This window comes from Labrus mixtus, chromosome 2 (assembly GCF_963584025.1).
Source record: "Labrus mixtus chromosome 2, fLabMix1.1, whole genome shotgun sequence".
NCBI lineage: Eukaryota > Metazoa > Chordata > Actinopteri > Labriformes > Labridae > Labrus > Labrus mixtus.
Genome location: NC_083613.1, coordinates 18,395,918 through 18,421,437, shown reverse-complemented (window position 1 = coordinate 18,421,437; position 25,520 = coordinate 18,395,918). Strand labels below are relative to the sequence as shown.

At 38.6% G+C, this 25,520-nt stretch overlaps 2 protein-coding genes and 1 long non-coding RNA gene across 3 annotated transcripts; all 3 read left to right on the top strand.

Moving 5' to 3' along the window:
• Positions 1-231: 231 nt before the first annotated feature.
• LOC132987206 (3-mercaptopyruvate sulfurtransferase-like) lies at positions 232-5,991 on the top strand. The gene is made up of 2 exons (XM_061054106.1): positions 232-862; positions 4,852-5,991. The coding sequence occupies exons 1-2, from the start codon at positions 283-285 to the stop codon at positions 5,148-5,150; spliced, it is 879 nt and encodes a 292-aa protein (XP_060910089.1). The 5' UTR covers positions 232-282; the 3' UTR covers positions 5,151-5,991.
• A 7,344-nt stretch (positions 5,992-13,335) lies between these two features.
• LOC132987284 (uncharacterized) lies at positions 13,336-20,757 on the top strand. The gene is made up of 4 exons (XR_009675604.1): positions 13,336-13,716; positions 18,697-18,748; positions 19,649-20,516; positions 20,609-20,757. It is a non-coding gene; the product is annotated as an uncharacterized LOC132987284 (long non-coding RNA).
• Positions 20,758-21,101: 344 nt separating this feature from the next.
• Positions 21,102-25,300, top strand: LOC132954349 (uncharacterized). Its single transcript, XM_061026896.1, has 5 exons — positions 21,102-21,191; positions 22,683-22,875; positions 23,231-23,324; positions 23,426-23,504; positions 24,314-25,300. Exons 1-5 carry the CDS (start codon positions 21,102-21,104, stop codon positions 25,295-25,297), a joined length of 1,440 nt encoding a protein of 479 aa, XP_060882879.1. The 3' UTR covers positions 25,298-25,300.
• The last annotated feature ends 220 nt before the right edge of the window (positions 25,301-25,520 follow it).

The window sequence follows — 25,520 nt, the reverse complement described above, 5'->3', positions numbered from 1 at the left end:
ATGTGCAAATTATTGAGACACAGGTTGATCCTTTACAATTTACTTGTATCACATTAGTTTCACAGTATTGTAACGCGTCATCGCCTTCATTCACTTTCAGCTGTTGTACTGGTTGTACTGTGAACTGGGGGCGTGTTTGTTGATGATCTCTCTCTCTCTCTCTCTCTCTCTCTCTCGACTATTGATGCACCTGATCTCTTTACTACCACCAACTCCAACCTTTGTCACAGGATAAATTGGATCTCTTGAGTAAAGTAAACTTTAAAGCCTGTCTGTCTAACCATGGCGCTTCAAGTGAGAGCTGTGCTCACTTCTAAATGGCTCGCCGAGGCCATGAAGGTTGAGGGGAAAATGCGCGTCTTGGACACTTCTTGGTATTTGCCCAAAATGCGGCGCAACTCCAAAAACGAGTTTAAGAAGAGGCACATCATGGGCGCAGCTTTCTTTGACATTGACCAGTGCTGTGACAAAACATCTCCTCTAGACCACATGCTTCCGTCAGAGGAGATTTTTGCAGATTACGTTGGGAAATTAGGGATAGAAAGGGACACGCACGTCGTGGTGTACGACGCCAGCGAGTTTGGCGCGTTCTCTGCGCCCCGTGTGTGGTGGATGTTCCGGGTGTTCGGCCACAGCTCGGTGTCAATGCTTAATGGGGGGCTCCGGAACTGGTTGCTGGAGGGTCGACCGGTGAGTGACCAGTACGCGAGACCAGCACCGACAGAGTTTAAGGCTTCTTTAAACCGCGCCTGGATAAAGACCTATGAGGAGATACTGGATAACCTGGACACCAAAGAGTTCCAGGTGCTGGATGCCAGACCTGCTGGCAGGTTCAAAGGATTGGACCCTGAACCCAGAGACAGTGAGTAGGCCTAGTATATAACCGAGTTTGTGTGATGACACTTCTGTTTAGGTATCTTGCGTTTTTTAGGATTACACAGGAAACAACAACACAACTGAAAGCAGGGGTATAGCAGTAAGACCTTTGTGACATACGTTTGTGTAGGGATTTGATTGTTGATCTTGTCTCACACAGTTCAGAAAACTTTTTTCACAAGGAGATTCAAAGCCTACATAAAAAGGTCATTTGATTTAAAACTCAACGAGGTTAATGTATTGGTTGAGCAAGAGCTAACTCACCGTATCACCTGAGAAGCTGTCTTAAACCTAGCCGTTCCATCCCACTCCATTTGTCTTTTTACATTTAAAATGTGACTTAAATTACACATTTAAATGCACACTGTACAGTGCTTATACTGCCAATATAATTGTTAACTAAAAATACTGTATAAACATGCATGCAATCATTACAGTATCATGAAAACAAAACCACTGCTCTGCTTCTGTCAGCTTTTTTCAGAGTTTACCCTGAACAAACACACAGATGACACATGACATGCTCACATAACTATGCATTTAACAATCAGACACTGACCTATATTCTTTTACTCAAAGACAGACAGACAACATGCACACTGCAGAAGAAAACAGCTGATAGCGGTCTTAGACATTGTCCACCCTTGTAGATATGTGAATCTTTACAGATAGTATTGTGCCTACTGTGGTAACACTCCCACACTACGTGCCTTATCTTATTCCATATACACTTTAACCCTCTCAAACACACACACACAAGCATCTGCATACGTACTGTAGTGTACATGCACATATCATTTGACATTCACTGAAAAGCTTTCATGTGCTCTTAGAGCAAGCATCCACAAGATGATACTCCGTATGTCAAAGCTAGCAGCTCTAGCTGCTTTCAGTGGCCATTAAAAGACTTGTCTTTATGCATGTCTAGATAGGGAAGTATGAGAGTGACCCCTTTTGTTAAAAAAAATAACGTTATCATTTTACAGTCTAAATGCCACTATTACTTCACTGTCAAATAATACCTCTATCACTTTGGAGATCTTTAAAAAAAAAAATAAAGCTCTGGCAGTTTTAAATAATGGACAATCCTCAAAATTAAGGCTTGTCATTATCGGTTCTCGATACTCTTCTAGGAACAACAGAGGTGCACCTGCTGTACAGTACTTGTTCAGTGATTTACTCAGGAAAGTACCAGTAGATGGTAATTAGTACTCACCCAATTCATAACAAGGTCTCTAAAACCCTTTTCACACATACGGAAATCTCCTGAAAAACTCCGGAGATTTGGCTACCCGGACGGGCTTTAGGCTATGTGTGAACGCAAACAGCCACATTTTTCGCGCGGACTTTACCCAGAGTTTATCCGGCCAGACCCCTAGTGGTTTATCTGCAGAAAATCTGAGTGAGCTGATGTCTGAACGCGGCAGCACATACTCCGGAGATTTCAATTTGAGCCAATGGAAAGAGAATGACGTTTATATACAGTGACTGCCTTAAGTGTTTGCACATGACTACTACGATCTCTGTGCACGTAATTAAATGTCTGCATTATGTTTTCTGTTCGTCAGTATGTTGTTCTCCTCTCTTTAGTGGATGTTGTCATTCCATTGGACTACACATAGAATTGATATAAAGGCAAATATTCTCATTATAGCGTCGTGTAGCGGACTCTGTTGTTCCGGCCGCTACTTCCGCGTTGTTTATGTACGTCACGTCTTACCTCGGGAAATCCCTCCGTGGCCCCTCCCCTCTGACAGGGAAAGTCCCCCGCTGTGAGAAGCATATGTGAACGGCTAGGTCGGGAGAATCTCCGGAGAAGTCCTCCTGTAAATATCCAGATATTATCCGGAGTGCATGTGTGAAAAGGGCTTAATTGCAGTCTTCCTTGCTGTCCTCTACTTCAGCTTCCTGCATAGTAGATAGATAATGAAGATGCTGCAGATGCACCTCCCTGACTCCGTTAAGCTGTCTCCATCCACAGGTCAACAGCTGGCTTTGGGTCAAATGTCTCTGTGGTCTTTATTGACAAGTGAATGTGCATCAGGGCTGATGAGCATGTGACAGACAAGATCTGTACTTGGTTTTTGTTATATTTTATTACAGGCTGCTATACTCAAAGCCAAAGGCAGTGTTAGAGCCAGTTTAACCACCTTGATGATAATTGGAGTAAGCATCTGGATTGCTTATATTTATTATTTGGACCAAGTCTTACAAAGAGCAGGCTGCCAAACATTTTCCTACTTGCTTTAAGCACATTCGTTCTCTCATAGTGGTTTTCTCTGTCTAGTTGCAAGGTGGCCTTACAGTATATATCTGAAGAATCGTGCCAACTGTTGTGTTGCCAAAACGGTAGTGGTCTTGCATTTCTTGAGGAAATGCAGAAGTTTGAACTGTTCAATGGCCACCATGAGTTCATCCTTTATTTTATATTTGTATACAGATATAAAAATATATAATTTTGTATTTTTTCTGGCTTTATTCTGAGTTTCTCCTGCCAGACCCCTAGTATTTTTTTCTGCAAGATGTCAGTGTGAGCTGGTGTGAGAACACAGCAGGATATAATCAGGAGAAGATTTCAGGGGCAGTAGAAATGTTTAGAAATGTGCATTTATGTGAACGGCTTGTGTTTAGCGTAAGACCAGATGTCCCTGGGAATTCTACTTCTGTTGCAAGATTTATTTCACATTTACGCACACATCAATGATTTTTTTCCAGATGGATCTCATATTTATACTGATTAAACTGATTGTGAGCAGTGCATCGCAATCACTAACGAAAAACGTGCAAGCATGAGGAGACTTTTTGAACTCACAACTGTTGTGTTGTGAGTTGGTAATGAAATAACCTTTAACCAGTGGCTGAAAATACTTTTTGGACAGACTGATTTAACATTATTGTCAACCAAATGTCAACATTGAAGTCACAGATAGTGCTTGCTGGGTACAAAATCTCAAATCATTGCTTTCTGGTAAATGTCATATGACACGTTTTGCTAATATAACCACACACATGAAAAAAAAAAAAAGAACTTTGTGATTCTTTGTCTACGGAGCCCCTCTGATGACATTATCATCTTACAAGTTGTCATATCCCATATTGATTCATTACTGTCAATTGACAAATACATGTATATTAATAAACTGAAGAGTGAATTGTTGTCCGATACGTTTTAAAAGACTGGACAAATGATCCAACTAAACGGCCCAAAGTTTCGTTCCCAGATGTCTTTTGCTACCTGGTTGAATCAGATAAGCCGGTAGAGACCATATCACATTTGATTAGAGATATGATGAATTACACCTAACATAATATAATATCCTACATACATGGTCCCCCTGAAACAATCTTACACGCTTTGGATGAGGTGAAAATAACGTTAAAGTTAACTACTGCAGTGCTGACTACAGACATACTCGTTTGAATTTTGGATCCAACTGGCGACTAAGCCTCCCATCTCTCCTACTTGGCTCTGTGCTTCAGTTGGGTAAAATATAAAACCTTGGATTTAGATTTTTCAGTTTATTTGTAATGACGCAGGGCATACAGCAGCCCTTCAGCATTGTGCCGATTGTGCCTAGTGGTTTGTTTAAGTTTCCCCTCAGCGCTAACCGGTTGTGATGTTTTGTGGGTGTTGCCCTTGATGCCGTCTGTATTATTATTCCGTGGCTACAAATTATAAAATTTTCACCAATGTCATCAGAGGGGCTCCGTATTTGTCTGTGCTGTTTCTTGTTATGCTGCCCCCAAGAGGTCAATGAAATCGACTCATTGATGTTCAACAGCACTTAAGTCTACAATCCCCAAAATGTCATCATTTACTCTGAAAGTTTAAGAAATCCATTACAACTTGTGCTTTTTCATATCTGTCTCATGTTAAATGTATTTTTTTGCATGTTGCTAATTTATTAAGAATACAACAAAGACCTTTTCCACGCATTCCTAAACCTCAATGTGTTCTCTTTTTCTGATTTATAGACACAGAGCCAGGCCACATCCCTGGCTCCATCAGTGTCCCCTTCCACACCTTCCTGTCCCCGTCGGGTCACTTCCTACCGAAAGAAAAACTCCAGGCTCTGTTTGGCCAGGCTGGCGTGGACCTTAGCCGCCCTATTTGTATCCTGTGTGGCTCGGCTGTCACTGCGTGTCATGTGGCGCTGGCGGCCCACGAGTGCGGGCATCCTGGGGTGTCAGTTTATGATGGAGGGTGGTCCGAATGGTACACTCGTGCTGTGCCTGAGCATGTCATATCGGAAGGACGAGGGAAACATTTGTGATTGGTTCAGGATGGGAGGAGTTGTGGTTAATGGGTTCAAACTGGTACTAGGCAACATGCTAGTTTTTGTGTGCTAAGTTTAAAAGAAAATGTTAGACATTTAGGATATACTGATTTTTTTTCTTGGCAAGTGAAAGGAGATGATCAATACCTCTCTTGTGTTTGTATGCTGTGTAGTTATGCACAGCAGCTTGTTAGCCTAGCTAAGCATACAGTGTGGAAACAGGACAACACAGCTAGCCTTTAAAAATAGACAAAGACATTATATATATATATTTGTCTAAATGCTTAGCTAAGCTAATCATTAGCTTACAGATATTGAAGAGGTATTGGCCCATTTTTGTGGCTAATAGGAAAATTTCACTGTACTTTAAACTATTCCTATAACAAAAAAAACTAGTAGTTCATCCAGGAAACATACAAACATCTCTAAGAGACATTTCTTTCTTTCAAAACCAATTAAAGATGACCAACAGGATGCCCCACAAGCAACCATCCTACTTTCTCAGGTGCCAGTCGGTTGCAGGAATATACAATGAGAGAAAAAAAAAAAATCCGCCACACACTGAAAATTCTTTACTGTAACTTTATTGTGAGATATGCTTGGCAAACCTGAGGAAGCTAAAGGCAATACATGTTGTTCGCTCAAAATGAAGTGCAGTTAAGTATTTTCAGTGTGCAGCTGATTATCTATTTCTTTTCCCATGATGACTTGACTGAAGTACCAGTATTGTGTGAACACTAAAGTAGACATTATAATGACTCAAAGAGAAACTGGAACATTTTTGTTTACAGCTGTAATGCATGTATTGGAATAAAATAGAGCTGAAGTGTAAATTGCACCGTGTCGAGAAATGTTATGCTGATCTTTACATCAAGAAATAGCCTATGTAGCCCGGTGGTAAATAGCCCGGTGGTAAATAAGGAAATGCATGTCTCAATAATAAGTAAAGTCTCACAAAACAAAACATAACAAATAAGTTAAAGTAAGGTTATTAATAAAGTTGTTAAGAGATGATTAACTGAGGGAAGTGCATATTTTAATTGCTAGCCGCATTAGCTTCGTGCATGTATATTTTTTTCGTTCGAGTTAACAAAAGAAACCACTAGTTACTTGCACGACAACATGTTTCTTCATTAATTTAGTGTTTAGTGAGTGTGCGTGCGTGTGTGTGGTAATTAATGAAGTGGAGGTGAACATGAGATCGGACAGCAGAGCCGTCGACCGGGAGTGTTGCTGCTGCATCCGTCTGGTTTCTCTTTGTTGAAGTTTCGACGAGGATTGTTTAGCGGTCTGTGAGTTCGACGGCGTGTAAAAGACGTTGTTTCGGGAGGAGAGGACTGTTTTCTGAACCCCTGCTTTGTGAGGAGAGGATTTTCGAAGACTATGGTACGTGAGGTAGACATTTTTTGTGTTTCTGTCGCTTGACCGGAGGACTTCTATTGGCCACAACGCACACGAGCATCCAACAGGCCTGCAACGTGCTTGTGTGTGTGTGGACCATTAAAGGGTTTATTTCAAAGTTTAAGTGTAAGATTTGCTATTGTGGTTTTGCATATTTTGGAAGCCAATCAATAGTTACTTTTAGCCTGATTATTTGTTTATTATTAAGTGATATTTTTATCTGAAACTACATCGTTTTCAGGGTGTTTAGTCTACTTTAAAGGACATTTCAGAGATACGTTTAACTGTGTTTTTGTGTTTAATACTAGTCAAAGCACTAATATTTGTGTTTGTGCAAAAACGTTTAAGTAAACCTGACATGTTTTTCCTTTTAAAAACGTTGTCTGGGGTCAGTTTATTTTAATACAAGTAAGTAAGAATACAGTGTTAAACAATTTACTTTTTTTGGTAAATACAGTAAGTTAAATTAATCTAATTCAGGTAAATATTCGTGTAGCTACTAGGGGTGGTAATCACCAGAGGCCCCACGATACGATATTATCGCGATACTTGAGTCACGATACGATATTATTGAGATTTAAATTTTTTTTGCAATATGCTGAGAATTGTGATACAATATATTGCGTATTAACTTTTTTAACTGCATATTATGTCCACAAAACTAAACTAAATCAAAAACTATTTGGTCAAATAAGAAAAAATGCTCAGTCTATACATCTCACTTCAGTCTTTTTATTTCTACACAAGGGGAGTCAAGCCCACAGACTGACCAACACTGTGATAAAACTAAAACCCTGGAAAAGGCTGCATGAACTTCACAATCTGAACTGTTGGTATTTCAGTCTAATCCAACTTGAACATGATTTTTTTTCTAAAAATCTTCATACCCCTCACTAGAGAGTCTATTAAACACTTAATTACACACACACACACACACACACACACACACACACACACACACACACACATAAAACATGAATATACCCAAAAAAAAAGCCCATCCCTAATATTTAGATTGGATTTAGGATTATTAGTAGGTACAAAAATCTGACTTGAGGGCAGGTTAAACCGTCTGGTAGGAAAATGTACTTTGAGTTTGGCTGCCGGACCTTAGACCTGTGAGGTATATTTTCGATGCTGATTTGACAGTCTTGTACACACACACACACACACACACACACACACACACACACACACACACACACACACACACACACACACACACACACACAAATTCCTGATAGATTAGGTCCAGAACAATTCACATTGGAAATGAAGACCACCATTTCTGCTATACTTAGAGAGAAATTGATACTACATTTAGCACTTGATGTCTACCTGATTTAGGTTTTCACCTCAGCTTCTTAAAAATCACAAAGGAGAAATACTCCTACGCAATACCAAATGAGTAGGGACCTTTTGGTTGTTTTATGGATATACTTATTAAGCTACTCTTTTTTTTAGCTTACAGTTGTTCTTTGCCACTATTTTATGTTGTAGTAGAGACAAATGTGCAAAAAAACATCAATCTGGAAGTGAAACATTTACGTTAATGGATGAACAGAGCTTTTTACAAGTTATTTCTTGGTCCATTTTTGTATTTCTGGATAGGACACCTGAAGAGAGGCAGGATATGTTGGGAGCCAAGGTCAGTTTCAAACCCACGGCTGCTGCGACCAGGACAAAAGCCTCCGTACATGGGTGCTCCACATAACTGCTTGGCTATTCGGAGCTCGTATAAACAGCAAATGTAAAAGTCATGCCATCCCCCTCCATTAGACAAAATGAATGTATAGTTGTACATTTACTGTATGATTACTACTCTCCTACTCTTACTAAGTGTACCGACGATAATATGACACAATTCCCCCAACCAGACATTTAGAGAACACAGCAGTAATTTTAGAAAAACTAAAGATTTTTTGATAGAATATTTGTGTTGTTAACGTGTTGTTGACGTGTGAAAAGTCATGTGTTTTTGAACAGTTTGGCCACTTGTACAGTTTGAACAGGTAAGTTCCCATGGTTTGCTGAACACAAGGGTAAACCATTTCTGTAAGCCTAGGGGTTGCCTACCACAAGTGATTAATGGATTAAGGATCCTCTTATTTCTTTGTCCCTTTCTTCTTTTTCATTGTAGCCTATACAAATAAAATATTGAAATTGCAGATTTATTACTTACCGGTATATTTTTTTTACATTATTTGGTATACAAATATATAAATGGACATTCTAGCTTTAACACCATTAATCAAACTTTAGTTTTATATCATTAAAACTTGACCTTCTTTTAGAATTGTAATTTAATTTAGGGCTATGACCAGCAGAGGGCAGCATGATACATTTTATACTTAATTGTCATTGTCGTCACAGTACAAGGACAATAAAAGGCAGTTTAGTACCTCACGAGGAGTGCATTAATGAAGTATTTACATATGTTGATAAGTATTTACAGTAGAACAGAAGTTTGAACATGTTATGTACAGGGTAGATATGTAACATGGCAGGTAGGTATCTACAGTATGGCTGTTGTCTGTTTGAGTGAATAGTACAGTAAGTAGGGTGGGGTAAAAGCTAAAGGGACTATGAACATGTTAAATATATAAGGAATATATATATATATATATATATATATATAGACATTTGAAAAAAATTTAATGAAAAAATTTGACCACAACTATGTTGATTTTCATGAAAATAAATTTACTTCAAAAATGTCGACAATTTTCAGGAATAAAGTTTGACTACAAAAAATTTGAAAACATTTTAATGAAAAAAATTGACTCAAAAAAAGGCAAACATTTTCATGAAAAAATGTTGACATCAAAAATGTCGAAAATTTACATGAAAAAAATTCTTAAAAAATGTTGAAAATTTTCATGAAAAAAATTTACTTCAAAATGTCGAAAAAATTATCATGAAAATAATGTTAAAAAAACTTAACTTAAAAAATGTCAAATTTTCATGAAAAAAGTTTGATTTCAAAAATGTCAACTCTTCTTTAAAAAATGTTGACACATGACTCAGCCTGCTGTGATGATTCCGGCGGGGTGGTGGCAGTCTTATTTGTCTCACTTGGAATTGCAGGGGCATCAATAATCCAGTTAAAACGCAGTAAGGTACTTCATCATCGTATTTCTCCAAGAAACTCATCTTAAGGTATCACAACACTCAATTCTTAGGTGCAGGTGGGTGGGTCAGGTGTTCCATTCTTCATTTCAGAGTACGGCAAGTGGTGTGGCTATTTTACTTCATAAATCAATACCCTTTACTTGCTCTAATGTTATTGCTGACCGTAATGGTAGGTACATTATTGTCAGTGGTACACTATTCTCCACTAAGATGTGGATGATGCGGAGAAATCGTTTGACCGGGTGGATTGGAGATATCTTTTTTATACCCTAAACAAATTTGGCTTGGGCCCCGATTTTGTCAATTGGATAGAATTGGATGACAAAAATTTTGCCTCCAAAAATTTTTTGATTCAAGAATGTCCAAAAAATGTTAATGAAAAAAACTTGACCACAAAAATTTGACTTAAAAAATGTTGAACATTTTCGAGAAAAAAATGACCACAAAAATGTTGAAAAAGTTTCATGAAAAAATGTTGACATCAAAAATGTCCAAAAAAATGGATGAAAAAGTGTTTACATCAAAAATATCGAAATTTTTCATGAAAAAATATTACTTAAATGTTGAAGATTTTCAGTGGTAGTGGTAGAACATTGAAACTACAAATAAAAAGTACTACAAGAATCACAGCATGCCTTAATCAATCTCAACATAGAAGCATGTTCTCAATTTTCTTTAACTAAAAGCACAAAATTAGTGATTTTGTCTAGTTTGAAACAGACATGTTGCCTAATTTGTCTCAAACCCATACAAATATAACATTATTAGATGATTTGGCTAACCAACTTGCGCTCTGCAGAGAATGCTTTTTAACAGAGCGTGCTGATTTGTTTGGTCCAGCTTGTTCTGTTTGGAGGTATCACTGCTTGACTATTTCCCCATGTAACCAGTGGCAGACATTTCTGCGTTGTCTTGTGTGAATTCTTAATGAAGCTGTGACACCGGGATTCTTATTGATCACCTTTTATCTGGCAAAGGGAAGCAAAAAAATTGGGCGGTGGAAGGAATACTTTGAGGAACTCCTGAACTCAGACAACATATCCTCTTGAGAGGAGGCAGAGTCTGAAGATCCAGGGGAAGCCTTACCAATAACCTTGGCAGAGGTTACTGAGGCAGTTAGAAAGCTCCTCAGTGGCAAGGCGCCAGGTGTGGATGAGATTCGCCCTGAGATGCTGAAGGCTCTGGACATTGTTGGGCTTTCTTGGCTGACACGCCTTTTCAATGTCGGGTGGAAATCTGGGACAGTGCCTGTGGAGTGGCAGACCGGTGTGGTGGTTCCCATTTTCAAAAAGGGGGACTGGAGGGTGTGCTCCAATTATCGGGGTATCACACTTCTCAGCCTTCCGGGGAAAGCTTACTCTAGGGTGCTGGAAAGGAGGCTCCGGCCGATTTACCCTTTACCCTCTTTACCCTTGCAGGGCTTCTTGGGGGGGCATGGGAATTTGCTCATCCAGTCTACATGTGTTTTGTGGATTTGGAGATGGCTTTTGACCATGCCCCTCGGGGGATCATGTGGGGGGCACTGCGGGAATATGGGGCCCCGGGGCTGTTGGTACGAGCCATCCGGTCCCTGTATGACCAAAGTGGGAGCTGTGTCCGCATCCTCGGCACAAAGTCAGACACGTTCCCGGTGCATGTTGGCCTCCACCAGGGTTGCCCCTTGTCACCGGTCCTGTTTGTGATTTTCATGGACAGGATCTCAAGGAGCAGCTGGGGGGTTGAGGGTTTCCAGTTCGGGGACCTCAAAATCTCATATCTGCTTTTTGTAGACAATGTGGTTTTGCTGGCTTCCTCAAGCTGGGACCTCCAGCAGGCATTGGGGCGGTTTGCAGCCGAGTGCAAAGCGGCTGGGATGAGGGTCAGCACCTCCAAGTCCAAGGCCATGGTTCTCTGCCGGAAAAAGGTGGATTGCTCTCTCCGGGTGGGGAGTGAGTCCTTGCCCCAAGTGGAGGAGTTTAAGTATCTCGTGGGTCCTGTTCATGAGTGAGGGTAGGATGGAGCGTGAGATCGACAGACGGATTGGCGCGGCGTCAGCAGTAATGCAGGCGTTGTGCCGTACCGTTGTGGCGAAGAGGGAGCTGAGCCTGAAGGCAAAGCTCTCGATTTACCGGTCGATCTACGTTACAACCCTCACCTATGGTCATGAGCTACGGGTAGTGACCGAAAGAATAAGATCGTGGATGCAAGCGGCCTAAATGAGCTTCCTCTGGAGGGTGGCTGGGCTCAGCCTTAGCGATAGGGTGAGGAGCTCGTACATTCGTGGGGGAGCTCGGAGTAGAGCCGCAACTCCTCCCCATCGAAAGGAGCCAGTTGAGGTGGTTTTTCAACCTCATCCTACTTCCATTTCCGTTGCTATGGAGCTCCTTTTCTTTGCTCTCGTTTTCATCATTAGGACGTAAATATATTCATGTGGTTTTTAAAGAGGTGTGTTGTTACCATATTTGGTTTATTGGAGGCGTTTCTGAATGCAAAAGTTCCCGAACAAGCAAGAGCCTGCTGGTTAGGAACATGTGGGATTTATCAACACTGATTACATAGCAGTGTGCGTATGATCACTGTCTGCTTGTTTGATAAATACAGATTTTTTCCTACTTATACACATTCTAAATTTCATTCGTAAGACAGAATTTAGAACACTTTCTATGCACTGTTGATAAATGAGACCCCTGGTCAGGATGGTTAGTTGCTTTCACTCATGGGCAGCAAATCACCAAAACATTTTTTTTGTTCTTGCATCACACTGTTTGATTGTAAGGTGACTGCACAGCAAAAATGTAGTTTGGCACATGAAGTTTTAGTTTGTACACAATAGAAAATGTAGAAAATGATAATAATATTATGGAGTTTGTCATGGTGAGCTTATTTTGCATTAAGTCCATAAAATACACACAAATCCTTGGTCACAACTGAGGCGGGCCTCTCTATCGGCTGTCATTTTACACGTGACTTCTGCAACACACCTACCTCGCAAGATCCGCAAATGCATACACACATCTTCAAATGTGTGAGTGTATGGCTGCAGACTATAGCCTCTCGTTTTATGCCCTCTCACCTGGTGCCCTGAGGCCACGCCCCCTGGAGCTTTGTGACCTTCTGATTATCAAAATATAATTGTATGTATTTTATTATTTATTTTGATTTGATGATCTTTTTACACATTTGTGGATGTGTGTGCATTCATGGATCTATTCATGCATTTGTGGATCTGTGTAAGCATTTTCAAATAGTTTACCTACAGTAATAGCTCAATAGACATCCAAAAACTTACAGGCAGAGGGATCCAAAATATAATTCTGAGGGCTAGTTCAAAATACATAAACGGTTAGTTCTAAAAGCTTACAAGAAACACTACAAATATTGCCGTTATGATGACACAAGATGCAAGACGAACCGACACGAGGCATGAGGCACGAGACACAAAATGTCCTTTCCCCTGCAGCGTAATTTTTTGCCTATATAGGTCATAAAGGGGCATCAGTATTAATTTATTTTTCATAACCAGCCAAAAACTCCTCACTTGAGCTATAATCACATATGTTGGTTAAAAGTCAGGAGTCACAGAGCTTATCGGCTTGGTGCAAAAAATAATGCTTCAGCTGGACTTCACAATAATGAGGAAGCAGACTAGGCATGTGCCTACCCCAACAAGGACATGGGGAAACACAAAGAGGAAACTTGTACTTTCTTTGGAGGAAACAGACTTGATATGAACAACCATGGAGTGCTGACCCACATATAAGCTGTAGCTAAACTTTGGAGTTAATCTAAGCTCCTACAGAGCATATGGGGGGTAAGGGGAGGTTTCACAATCAAGAAGTTTGAAAAATTTCCACCCTTCTTTTCACTCTAGTTTCATGCTTACATGAGGTAAACCACAACAAGCTAGGTTTCTTTCCCACGTATCGCCTTATCATAACTTGAGTCTGTGAAGAGAGACCAATAATCGGTACGTTCTGAATGACATAAGGAAGACTGTTGGATCATTTTGAAAGAATGAAAGTCACTAAAAGGGAAGATAGACACTGGACAGGTAAGTTCTTTTTTAAACTTATTTCAATTTGTTTTCACAAGTTGTCTGTCAAACTTCTTTCAGTGTAATGAATGAGTAACTGTTTGAGAGAAAATGATGCTCAAGCGGGGAGGTGGATGATGAATGTGATAACGTGTGTTCTGGCTTTTCATGATGATGGATAAGAAGGTATTTCAGTGTTTTACAAAGAAGACAACAATGATAACAAGACAATTATGAAGCAGCATGACGTTTTTGTTGATAAATTTTGGATTTCAACACACTTCTGAGTAGAATGACGTTTGAAAAGACAATGTGAACTATAGTTCCTCTTGCTAACCTTTTTTAGAACTTTCCGTGACTGCTAGCACTTAAACCATATGCTCATCAAATATGTCAGTGGCTGAGAGCCTTTGGTAAATGAAAAGGTATCAGAAATTATTTTCAAATATGTAAAAGTGGAAACAAGCTGATATTTATTTATTTTTAGTCTGAGACTGTTTTAAATCAAGAGTCACATAACAATTAAAACAACAAACTGTATGTTGCAAAAACACTAATGAGGGTAGTTTGGTATTAAAATGCTCTCATTTATGTAAGAGGTTTTTCATAACATCAACAAATAACGTTTTCTGTACTATCACTCTATGCCTGTCTTACACTTTAAATGTTCGTATTGGAAGTTTTGGATGACATAGGAAGTGAAAGATGTATGTGTAGGTTGGTATGTGGGAAGGTGAGAGAAGGGGAAAGAGCAAAAACATAAGTGACCAGACAGTGTGGGGGAGTGAGGACCAAGAGAGAAAGACACAAACCCGGATAATAGGGTGTTTAATTGGTAGAGAGAAATATTTGCTCCAAATTTCAAAGAAATCAATCCAAAAGAGTTCCAGACATTTCCCTTTAAAAAAGCTAACATTTTTGCTGGGTTTACGATAGGGCCCCAAGTCAGCTGGTCAGTCTGTCTTGTTACACTGGGTATTGCTACTTACTCCTAGTCTCTCTCACCAGCTTAATTTTAAAACCAAACCCATCTATGGAATTTATTGGAGCTGATACGACAAATCAGAAAATGCATCAAACCTGCCACCACAAGGGTCAATACTACTGCATAATGTATGTACATGAAAGAAAGGGACATCAAACTTGTTGAATGGTTAAGGTTTTTTTTTTTCTTCGTATTATAACTCTTTCTGAGAAATGGAGGATGTGTTTTTCCTGTCAGTTGTGTGTCTATGTAGTTTGTGGTTGATTTTTTTTAAGCATGAGGCAGGAAAAGGAAAGAGAGTGACGGGGATAGAGAGAAAGAGTTCAAAGTCGCAGAGGGTTTCGGGGAAACCCAAATGTCAGAAGTCGACATATAAATGGAAACCTAAGAGCGGTTAAACAGAGAGAGAGATTTGGGGTTGATATTGGCTTACAAAGTAAGACTCTATTTGGTAATGTGATTCAAAGTTCTTGCTTAACCCTCACTATCTTCACTCAATCTCGTAGGCTGGGAAATGCTTGATAAAAACTTACCTTTCAATTGGGAAAGTTTGTAGACTGAACAGCATGAATTTGAATGGTGTCATTAATCTCATGACATCAGACGTGAGTTGACTGAACATGAGAGAACTTACACCAGATACACTGGACTTGGGTCAAATGACTGTTTTTCACTGGATATGGTAATCACAGAAGGAGATTACCCTGACTGAATTAATTTCAGACTCCCCCCCCCCCCCCCCCCCCCCCCCGGAAATGATGCATTGCACAAGAAAACAAGGGTTAGGTCTAATTGAGAATGATGAGCTCAAAGTTTAACTTCCTCTCCCTATATGACTCAGGTTCCAATAAACACTAGAAGTACTACTCAAAGAAAACAAGATGACTAAACTAGACCGGGGGTTGCCAACCTTTTTTCACATAAGATGTACTTTGAAAAAAAAGTTGCTGGTGAATATTTCAAACACATGAATATTCATTTTGGATCAGAACATTTTGAAGTAATATCAATACCACGTCAAATGTATGCTCTGTATCCAAGTTTCAAATTTCAATGTGTTCACATATCAACCATCATAACTTCACATCAATGTCAAAGAAAACAATTGTTTTTCCACTTCTTTATTTTTTCTTAAGCTTATATTTTGTATTCTCTTATCAGTGTCACATCCCCTCCATTCACATAGCCAATATATGAATACCTCTTTTAAGGCCCAACAACTTATTTTCTTCAACTTTTCTTTACGTCAATGAGAAACCGAATCACTTATTTTTTGTGTCCTCATATAAATGTATCATATCATCTCCATTTTCAAAACCTTACAACCATTTAATTGAACATGTGTAAAATAAGTATATTCACTCTTTTCTCACATTTGTTAGATGACTAGCACTGTTTTGAGACCACAATAGGATAGGATAGGCACTTTATTGTCATCGTAAAAGAAAACACAACAACATTTTGTTTGCAGTAGTCCAGTACTACTGTCCAGCCTTATAAAATCTGGTCAAATATGAAAATACACTCGTTGGCCACTCTATTAGGTACACCTTACTAGTACTAGTACCTGCCAGTCTTGATCTGACTTTACATTTCATGACATTGATGTCATAAAAAGCTGCTTCACAGAGCTATGTATCTCTTACCGTACCCCCCACCAACATGTCACATAACATTGAAAACCACTTGTTATTGATATACCTTGTTATATCCTTTTATGGTCCCTTAATAAAGTCTTGGTCACTGCAGACATTGCTTTCTTCACCTTCATGTGGATAGCGCTCTGTTGGCACACATCCTTACAATTTACAAGAAGCCATTCCCCAGTGGCAGAATGGTTGCCTGCCAAAGTGCCTAGTCTGCATTGGTTGGTCCATCACTTGCAGGGATTATTTACCAGACCACCATGATTTCCTACAGCACTTATAGTAACAACTGCGCTAATAACAACTCAATAAAATTTTATTTTAAAATCAGTCAAGCTATAAGACTACAGCTCCCATTTTTCTTAAATTACTATATTTAGTTGTTGGTCACAAGGCAGTAGGTTTTTAGATTTCTTTCAGCAAAACTTCTGCCTGGAAAACCATTAGTGTAAGAAAGTTTGGACACTCAAGCCTTTCTTGTCACAAAGCAATGATGTCTTTCACTTGCTCCATTTTGATCACCTGACCGCCAATGGAATCTAGACACTTGCCATGGTTAGGAATGAGGAGGCTGCCAATATCTGTAAAACCATGGAGGTTATTTGTTTATTTATTATGCAATTAAAAAAAAGGCTCAGAAACTAAACTTTTGAATTAAGCTTTCAATTTACTCAACTAATTCTATTCTCGGCAGTGTTGCTTGGCTTTGCAGCATCTTATTACCTTCTTTTTGTGATAAACAATCACATGATTTGACCGCCCAGAGCATACAAAGGCACAAAGTGTATACTTACTCCCATTCATGTTTGGAGAACTCTGATGAGCCGTGCAGAGGGTTTCATGAGCGTGTCATTTTGCGACTATAGTTTTATTCAGGTAGCCCTCGATTTGGGAGAAAATGCGTATTACTTGACCAAATAACAGCAGAACGTAAATTGGACAACTAACAGTTTTGGTTGCAGCTTTTGTCCTCCTTATTCAGAACAGGACGAACCTATTTTGTTTGTTTTCATAATGAAGAAGCAACTTAACCTCCATACAGAATATGAAACTTCCTAGAAGTTTCTTGAAGTTATCTAGAGTATCTTGTATCCTTGCGGGATCTACTATGAAGACTTGACTATTGACATGACTATTTAAGAAAAATACAAACTACTACAACTAACACATTTTGGTTGATACTGTGTTTAAACCTTTTGGTCCTTTATAAGCAAGAGTTGTACTATAGTGACCTGAATTTCATACAGTGGTACACTTTACTTGCCTTTTGTCAGCATTTTTTTTCTTTTACCAGTGATTTTTTGTTTGCATTTAGAAAACATAAAAAAGGGACATGTTTAATAGTTCAACTTAGTGATTACTTACACAACTGCTTGCTTTCTATATGGCATATAGTTTTTGGACTTAATGATGACTATGATTTCTGAGAAAATAATCTGATAGCTACTGTTTTAGGAGAGGGAAGTTGTTTTTTACAGGAAGTGCACCTGTCAGAATAAAGGAACAAATAGATTCTCAGAAATAACAACTCTGACCTTTAAATAATAAACCACAGGAACAGGTGACCCAGCTACAGCAAGAACCTGTGAATTCCCCTGTCTGCACAGAAATTCAAATTGTACATGTGTACATGTGTGTGATTGGTGTAAATCAATTTTAAACTGTTATTGATATTCTGCAGACTGACACACACCCTGTTTAAATGTGATGTGGTTAAAGTAAATAGCAGAACTCTTCATATAAATCTGGAATCTGCCACTAAGGGGAAATGTGGGAAAAAGAGAATAGGCATTATTTGAGATATATACCACTATACTCTGCTTGTTAATATGTATATAGAGTAGATAACAGCCTGCAGGGAAGTACAAGAGATTTAACAATAACAATAACAACAAATTATAGAATGAATAGTTAAATAACCAGTACCAGAGTATTGGATTTGTTTAGATTTTTCTTTTTAAATCCTGTAACAGCTTTTACTGATCTATTAGGTCTACAAAAAGTATCGCCATTACATTAGCTCAATTTTTTGTTGCGTAAAACCACAAGAGGAAACATCCCTTAAAGTGGCCCCATCACGTACGAAAATAAAACCACACACACGCACACACACACACACACACACACACACACACACACACACACACACACACACACACACACACACACACACACATACACACTCTCAAACTTGGAAGTGAGGGTGGATTCAGACTAAGTGACGCGCTAACAAACATGTTGATTTTAGATTAAAACTCTTAGATATATGTCAAGAAGTGCAATCTCCTATCATTCCTCTCTTTGAGGTTGATGGTTTGCTGCTCTCTCTATGATGACAACATTTATTTTCTGATGTTCTTTTTTAAGGATTCAAGATTATGTGAACTCAGCTCTACATCCTGGGCATCTGAACTAACAGGTAAGACATTCATTTCTAAGATGTGTTCAGTGTTGGGTAGTTACTGAAAATGACTAACTAGTTACAGTTACTACAGTAAAAAGTAACAGAGTTACTGCTTTATAAAAGTAACTAGTTACTGGGGAAAGTAACTTGAGCGTTACTTTTTTGCTTCAATCCTTACATTAATGTTCAGATCATTTAGTGTTGCTGTGGCAGAACGGTGCTGTGACAGGTATTTTACCGATTACACAACGTGGAGCAGGCAGTGTTTTAAGTCAAGCCAGCTGTTTGTATGGAGTGTTTCCACCTTGGTCTGCCGAGCTAACGTGAGCTGCACTTGGGTCTCCGGTGTCTGCAGCACGGGGCTCTCCAACAACTAGTTTAGTAGAAGCGTGTTGTTGTTAAACTCGGTGCTTCGTTCTTGTGAGATAAGTTTTCCTTCCTGCACACACTACAACTCGCAGCTGTATTCTTGTCGTTTAACGCGAGCAGGGGAAATAATTATGTCGGTATTTCAGAGACAGAAAGCTCACCGAATGAAGTGGGTCAAACAATGAACATTTTCACCGTAATGTTGATACCTACTACTATGACGATGTAGATAAAGTACACATTAGGGTTGTGAAATACTGTTTATTAAATGCTTAGACCCTGTCACCGAACAAATAGCTGTTAATATCACACTTAGAATATATCATTTAATGACTGTTAGGAACATACATTGTGTGTACTTTGGCATCCCCTGTGGACAAAGTATGTACTATGAAGTCCTATTTAAAACATAATTTCTATTTACAGATTTCCATAGGAATGAAGAATATGTACAGGGGGTCTGGATTTAAAGCATGGAAAGTGTTCTGGTTTGTGTTTGTAGTACTTTTGTAGTCAGAGCTGTATTGACCAATTACGTATCAGCAGGCTTTGGTGTATACAGGAGAAACAATCTGTGTGGAACGCAAAAAGAAGGTGGAAAGTTATCCAAGCTAATGGCATAGGCGTCCACCTCTCATCCACGGTAATCTAATGATGATTTATTTGTCTATAGATAATTGGACAAAAGAGAGGCTAACAATCCCTTATAGCTCAAACATTTCAACATAAGCCTCAAATCTGCTTGATGCTGTGTGGTTTAAGCCAATTAGTGTTTAGATTTCCAAAACACCTGAAACATATCAAAGCTCCATTCAACAAAAACACATTTTAAAAGTTGCCTTCGTCTCCTCTTGAAGACAAAACTGACACAGCTTGCTATTTATGATCTGAAGTGGTCTGAAAAAAAACAACAACTGTGGTCTTGATCACCCTGTTTGGGTTCCTCTACTATATAAAAACCTGCTCCCTGTACATTATCCCATACAGAACACTGGATATCACTTGATGCTTAATAATCTTGCACATTCTAACATGTGTTTTATCAGTCTATGTAAAGGAACCACAGGACACAAACTGACGCAGAATCTGAAACTATTTCTGTTTTCTCAATTATCTGTTGGGGTCATCCCCTTTTTCTTTTCTTTTTTGCTTGTGTATAAGAATTAAGTAGCAGACGGTATCTTTCATCTTCACAGAATGAGGAGAAGATGGAAGCAGTCAGTTTGAACCTGAACGAAGACCTATTCACCAACACCTATCACATCCTGAGTAATCAAGCTTTGGAAACCATTAAAGAGAAGATTGACGATTAGCTAAATGGAGAGAAAGAAGGACGCCACTCTGTTTTTTCTTCTTCTTGCCTTGCTTCATGTCTGCGCCATCAAAAAAGGGCAGGATTGTTCCAATCATAAAAGTAAGTGAAGTTTCAATATCTTATTTATTTTATCATCTTGCATAATAGGTTTCATCCATTCTATATCATCTTCTCTCCTTTATTTCTTACAGATCTCTCCTGCTACACTGACTACAATCGTACCATCACTTGTGAGTGGAACAGCACACTTGAGTGGGACACTGTGTGCAAAATACACGCCAAAAAGACGACTGGGTATGTACTGCAGACAGAAAAATGAAATAAACATACTTGGAGTAAATGCAAATTAATATTTAGTGTGTGCCAAAGTAATATTTAGGTTTTAGAGAAATGAATATAATGGCTGCACCAATCTGATCTTTTCAGTGCCAATATGGACATGTAGGTGTAAGTTAGTGCAAGTGCTTAATTGAAACAGGGCTTACAAAAAAATACCAGATTTATTTAACAATCGTGCAAAAAAAAGGGTTAAAATTTAAATGCAAAAATAAAAAATAACCTGAGTGGTTCAGCTTGTAAAATTGTCACTGATATACTGGTACATTCAGCCTTTTTGTCAGTATTTTTGAGTATTTATTTCAATGCATTCCTAAACATTTAAAAAAACTTTTTTTCAGTAGGAATATGTACGAATCCTCTTGTGACCTGAAGTCTGTTGATGTCTCAAGACCAGCACTAAAGAAGTGCTCGATGATCTTCGAAAAGAATGAAATTGTGAGTGAAAACCTTGTAACCTAAAATGATTATTAAAATTACAATTATCAGACAGGATCTTTTGTGAAGTAAATGCCTTGTGTTTAATATGAGAGACAGTTACGGTACTTTTGTTTTATGCTGGATCACATGGCTATATTAAGCTCTGCTCTGTCTGACATAATGATCAGACATCTTTAAATACTTTGATTACTTTGATTCTGGTATGTTGTTTGGAAAAGCTCCGTCCTGCCAGTTGTATCCCTCTGCAGGAAATATAATGGAGTAATTTACAGACTATTATAGTAAACTGGTGTATAAACTATCACAGTTATACAGTAAGTCTACTTCATCTACATATCACATTAAAAGGGGTACACAGAAGTTTAAATGTTTTTTTAAAAATTCACTAAGGAGGCAGGCTGTTGTTTGTAACTTTAATTAACAGATTAGTAATATTGGTTTTCTAGTACAACCCTTGACAAGATAAAGATAAAAAATTCCACTTTTAAAACTTTTGAACTTTAATTTTAAGCTTGAGCATATTCTGATTTTAATGAAAAAATGTATTTTTTCTAAAGTTTTCTCTTATCTCATCTTATCTTATCCTATGTTTCTCAGTTTTCGGCCTCAAATAAATATTTCATTAACCTGACCTGTAACGCTGTGAAGGTTACCAACATTACATTCAAGCCATCTTGTCACAGTGAGTACAATAACTACTACACTGCCTCCTTGCGATTACTTATTAAGCTATTCATTATGACCTTCAACAAACTACGTGTATGGGTTTGTGTGTGTGTGTGTGTGTGTGTGTGTGTGTGTGTGTGTGTGTGTGTGTGTGTGTGTGTGTGTGTGTGTGTGTGTGTGTGCGTGCTTGTGTGTGTGTGCTCGTGTGTGTGTGCTCGTGTGTGTGTGTGTGTGTCACTGCAGTTAAGTTGGACCCTCCGCAAAAGCCAGAAATCAACTTTACCACTGTGTCCTGGATTGTAGAGAAAAGACACAAAATCAAGTCATACAGCTTCCATCTTCAGTGGAAACATGAGGATCAGTCATGGAAGGTGTGTATGTATTTTTTGTCTAGTTAGTACTTTAAATGTTGACGAGGTTTTCAAAGTGAATTTAAAATGCCTGCATGAACTTTTTTACCACCTCTTTTCTCAGAATTTTTTTTACGTAGAGAAACAACAAATAAATAAAAAAATCCTCTAACTTTCTTTTTTACAGGAGAATACACTTGAAAATATTTAGTATTATTATTAAATATTTAGGTTTTTTTTTCTTCCATTTACACACTGTACGTTTTTGATATAATTTTACAGTTACGTTTTATAGTACAGTCATTAAAATAGGGAAAAAATCTATAAGATCACATGTTGAAATTGATCACCAATTTTCGCATACAATTGTTACATTGTTGTAACAGTATGGTTACAGGAAATCCAATAAAGAGTATAAGTATGGTCATTAATTTGAGCCTGTAGAACATCAACATATATTTTCCTTTCTTAGGAGGCACAAACACAAAATATTTTAAAAGAGTGTGAACAGAGCTGCTCCGTTCCGGAGATAGAAGACGTACGTAAGAAGAGGTACGAGGTGCGTGTTCGAGTGAATCCAATTGCAGAATGGGCCCATTCAGTTTGGAGTGACTGGAGTCCTTCTGCACTGGTGTCACCTATCAGAACACCAAATCCACCATCAGGTAAAGTCAAATACAAAACCATCTATCTAACCCAAGGAAAATGTGTTTTCATATCTGAAATGGGGATGTTGCTTTATTGTAATTTTTCATCAGATCAGTATGTTTTTGACATTTCAAATCTATCCCATCTCATACTGCAGAGCTGGCACAAACATGTCTTATCTTCATTTAATGTTTACATAATGTGAAATGATTCTCACATAAACGTCTTAGTTTGTTTTTATCTTCCAGCACATAATAGTCCATAGAGATACAACACATATTTGGGGTTTATTAATTGTTTGGGGTTTATACATTGTTTATACATTGTGTGTACCTCTTTACTGATGTAACATGCTCTGTACTGTGTTTCTAGATGGTCCTGCGGTTATCATTAGCATTGTTGCATGTGCAGTAGTGGCTGCTTTGCTCCTGGCTGTCATACATTTGAAACGTAACAAAACCATCTGGTGAGTAGAATTTCTGTCACATGTGATGACAAATATTTAATTGGGGTCAAATATTTTCATTTTGATGACTTTGCTGAAACTTTATGTAATTTTGCTTATAGGATTTACATGATAACAAAAATCAAAGGTCAGCCCATACCAAACCCAGCAAAATCCTTCCTAAAAGATGTTGATTTCCAAGTAAGTCCATGAAATCTTATTTTTTTCCCCATGTGTAACGTCTTTAAAGTGCAATGGTTTGCAGCAGAATTTTAATTGTTATACCTTTTGCAATATTTGCTGTCTGGAAAAATGTTTTTACAGCACTTAAACATCGCAAAACTCAAGTCCGCTGGACAACTCAAGACAGATTAGCTATTTTGAGTCAGGCACACAAATTGATAATACTTTCAGATTTTTACATCAAGCTCATCAGTACCTCTTCTGTTAGGTTCCTTTTAGGTCATCAATCCCATATGACTGCTTTAGATACAGTAATCAACTTTGTTATTTAGAGAGTTGTTTTGGGAACTTTTGAAAGACAGCATCAGAGCTGTCAGAGCAAAACCATACAGCAAGATGTATAGCTTATGTAGGCTGTGTAATTACAAACAAGAACATATGTTCATTATTCAAAAGTAATAAGTCAAAGTCAAATAAGTCAAAAGACTTACTATGTACCAGCTTAATTGTTTCCCATATAAAACTAATGGCTGATAATGTTTTAATGAGTTTTAAATTCTCTAGGCATCCTCAAATGTTGATATTTTCATGCATTCATATATTTGTGTTATACTATAATATATTTTGCCTCTTATAATATATTTAGCCTCCGTTTTGTTTTCTTTTTTTTTAAGCAAGAGAAGAAGAAAGCATAGAAAAAATATTGAGTAGACCTTCAGTTTTTGTAGTTTTACCACCTTCTAGTGTAGGCAGATTTCATTTTGTATGTTTTTTTTTTTTTAACCTTTCCAATTAATTCTGTCTCTCCCTCCCATTTGACTCTCCAGCAGAATCATCTGAGCCCTCACTTCCCCACCTTCTTTAACCCGCTGAAAATTACCACTGAAGAGATCACCTCCTCTGTGGATGTCCTTGCACCCTGCAGGCCAGAGGTGGCACTTCTACAGAAAATGAGAAGCAAAAGCAGCAATGAGTCATCCAGTTCAAGTTTCTCCAACCCCAGTTATGCCCATTTGTGTCCTCCTCCCGCTCCTCCTGCCTCTTTGCTCACCTCTGGGAATCTGGACCCCTGTGCTGCTGATACCCCTTATGGGCCAGTTTGTAGCAAAAATGCAGTCGAAGATACAGAACAGGAGAGGAGTGAAATTGGAAGGAAAAAGGGGGAGATCCTAGAATTGCTCTCAAAAGGTAGCAATGAACGAGATCTTACGCCGGTAATGTCTGACTACGAGAAGATTGAGAAACTCCAGGTTGAGCGCTCAAGGCTCCAGAGTCTAGATTCAGGTGTGTGCAGCAGTGAGGAGGTCAGTCAGGAAAGCCTTGAAGCAGATAGCATCAATGTGACTGAAAACAATGACGGACAGGTCAAGAGGGAGACAGGGAAAGCAAAGGAACACGTTTTTCAGGAGCTGTTTGGAGGGGCTGGAGACATTTTTGGAAAAGGCTCCATTCAGGTTTGTTCTGGTTATGAGCCAGCTCAAAATCTGAAACTTGACAGCCCTGAGCTCCAAAGCCTGGATCTGGGTGTTAGCAGCGAGGGCGGTGGGCAGTTTAGTCAGGAAGAGAGCTTAGAGAATGCTGACAAGCCCACTGAATCGACAAACCTCCTGTTTCCTCTTTCGTCTAGTATCTTATCATGCGCATTCTCATCCATCACGCCTCTGCCATTGAACTTGGCTGGACAAGCTTTGAGTCCTGCCATGCAACCTTTGCAATGTAATATACTTCAGAGGCTTGCTTTAATGTCAGCCACCAGGTCTGCAGAGCCCTCTGGTGATGGATACATGCCAGTAAGACAGGAACAGAGCTAAAAAAGAAGACGAGGGACATAGATTTCTTCAGGATGAAGCTTTCTTATTAATGTTATTCAATTGTATGATAAAGATAAAGATAAACTTTATTGATCCCCCGTGGGGGAAATTTGTGCATTACAGCAGCTCCAGAAAACAGGGGACGGGAATATAATTATTAAAAATAAAAATAGAAGTTAAAATCAAATCAAACATATTTACATTCAGTTAAATAAAAAAAATA